The sequence below is a fragment of the Empidonax traillii genome, unplaced genomic scaffold, assembly GCF_003031625.1.
Source record: "Empidonax traillii isolate 1590-97213 ecotype Southwest subspecies unplaced genomic scaffold, ASM303162v1 scaffold2570:size23556, whole genome shotgun sequence".
Taxonomy (NCBI): domain Eukaryota; kingdom Metazoa; phylum Chordata; class Aves; order Passeriformes; family Tyrannidae; genus Empidonax; species Empidonax traillii.
Window position 1 is genome coordinate 1,980 of NW_020957763.1, and position 1,071 is coordinate 3,050.

General features: G+C 68.9%; 1 protein-coding gene across 1 annotated transcript in view; it reads right to left on the reverse strand.

Moving 5' to 3' along the window:
- Positions 1-248, reverse strand: part of LOC114072058 (protocadherin beta-15-like) — a gene marked incomplete at its 3' end in the record, with an annotated part of 2,223 nt that extends 1,975 nt beyond the window's left edge. Inside the window, exon 1 of the mRNA XM_027909975.1 lies at positions 4-248. Within this exon, the coding sequence (XP_027765776.1) occupies positions 4-248 (245 nt within the window). The remainder of the gene's footprint in view (positions 1-3) is intronic.
- Between the last annotated feature and the right edge of the window lie 823 nt (positions 249-1,071).

The following is a 1,071-nucleotide window of genomic DNA, read 5'->3' on the forward strand; positions in this document are numbered from 1 at the left end:
AGCCTGTCGGCCACGACGAGGCGGCCGCTGGCGCGGTCGAAGCGAAAATGCTGGCGGCCGTCCTCCGACACCAGGCGGGCGCGGCGAGCCGAGAGCTGCGCCGGCGGCAGCGCCGCGTCCTGCGCCAGGTTGCCTACCAGGGAGCCGCTGTGCGCCTCCTCGGCTACGGAGTAGCGGATGGGCTGCGAGTGAGCGAGCGGCAGGGAGAGCAACGCACACACACAAAGCACTTGCCTTGCGATCGCCATGGCCCTCTGGCTCCGGCTGCGGCGGCGGCTGCGGCGTCAGCTGCGGCGGCGGCGGCGGCGGCAGAGCCCTGTCTCCTTCTCGCAGATCTCTCTGGTAGTTCCCCCTTCGAAAGCGGCGGCGGTCGGGTGCCTTCCTTCTCCCTCTGTATTCCGGTCTGGTCGGCTATCCGGAGTGCGGCCGCTCTGGCCCGGGAGCGGATGGCAGAGACCGGGGCTCGGTGGCGCAGCCGCTGCTCCCTCGGCCCGGCTCGGCTGTTGGGAGCTGGGCTGGGCTTGGCTGTGCTGAGCTGGGCTGCGCTGGGTCGGTGTCGGCGGCGCCTTAGCCGAGACCACCACCCAGCGGTGCGCGCTGGGACTGCGCCTGCCGCCGCCCGCTGCCCGCGCTGCCGCTCGCCCCGGCCCACGGACACGCGCGCACACGCGCGGGGCCGCCGATCGCCCGCGGGTGCGCCCGGGGCAGGACCCGGGCACATCAAAGCGGGGAATGAATATACCGGAGAGAATCGGGATGAGCCAGGCGGGGCCGCCGCTTGAGTTCGATCACAGGAACAGCTCCGGCACCTGCCCCTCCTTTGTCCTCGCTCTCTGCTGCCCAAAGCCCGCGGAGAGCCGTGAGCTCTCAGCTCCCGGCCCGCATATCAGTGCCTTTCGAGAAATGGGGAGGTAAAAGTGGCTCAAGGAGATTCCCAACACAGCGTGGCACAGATTCTGAGCCCGGAAAGACTGAGCCGCCTACCCCAAAGAGAGAAATCGGTTCAAAGCCTCTGTCTGGCAACAGCTCGGGCATTGCACTGAACACTCCATCGGCTTCATCTACGAACTC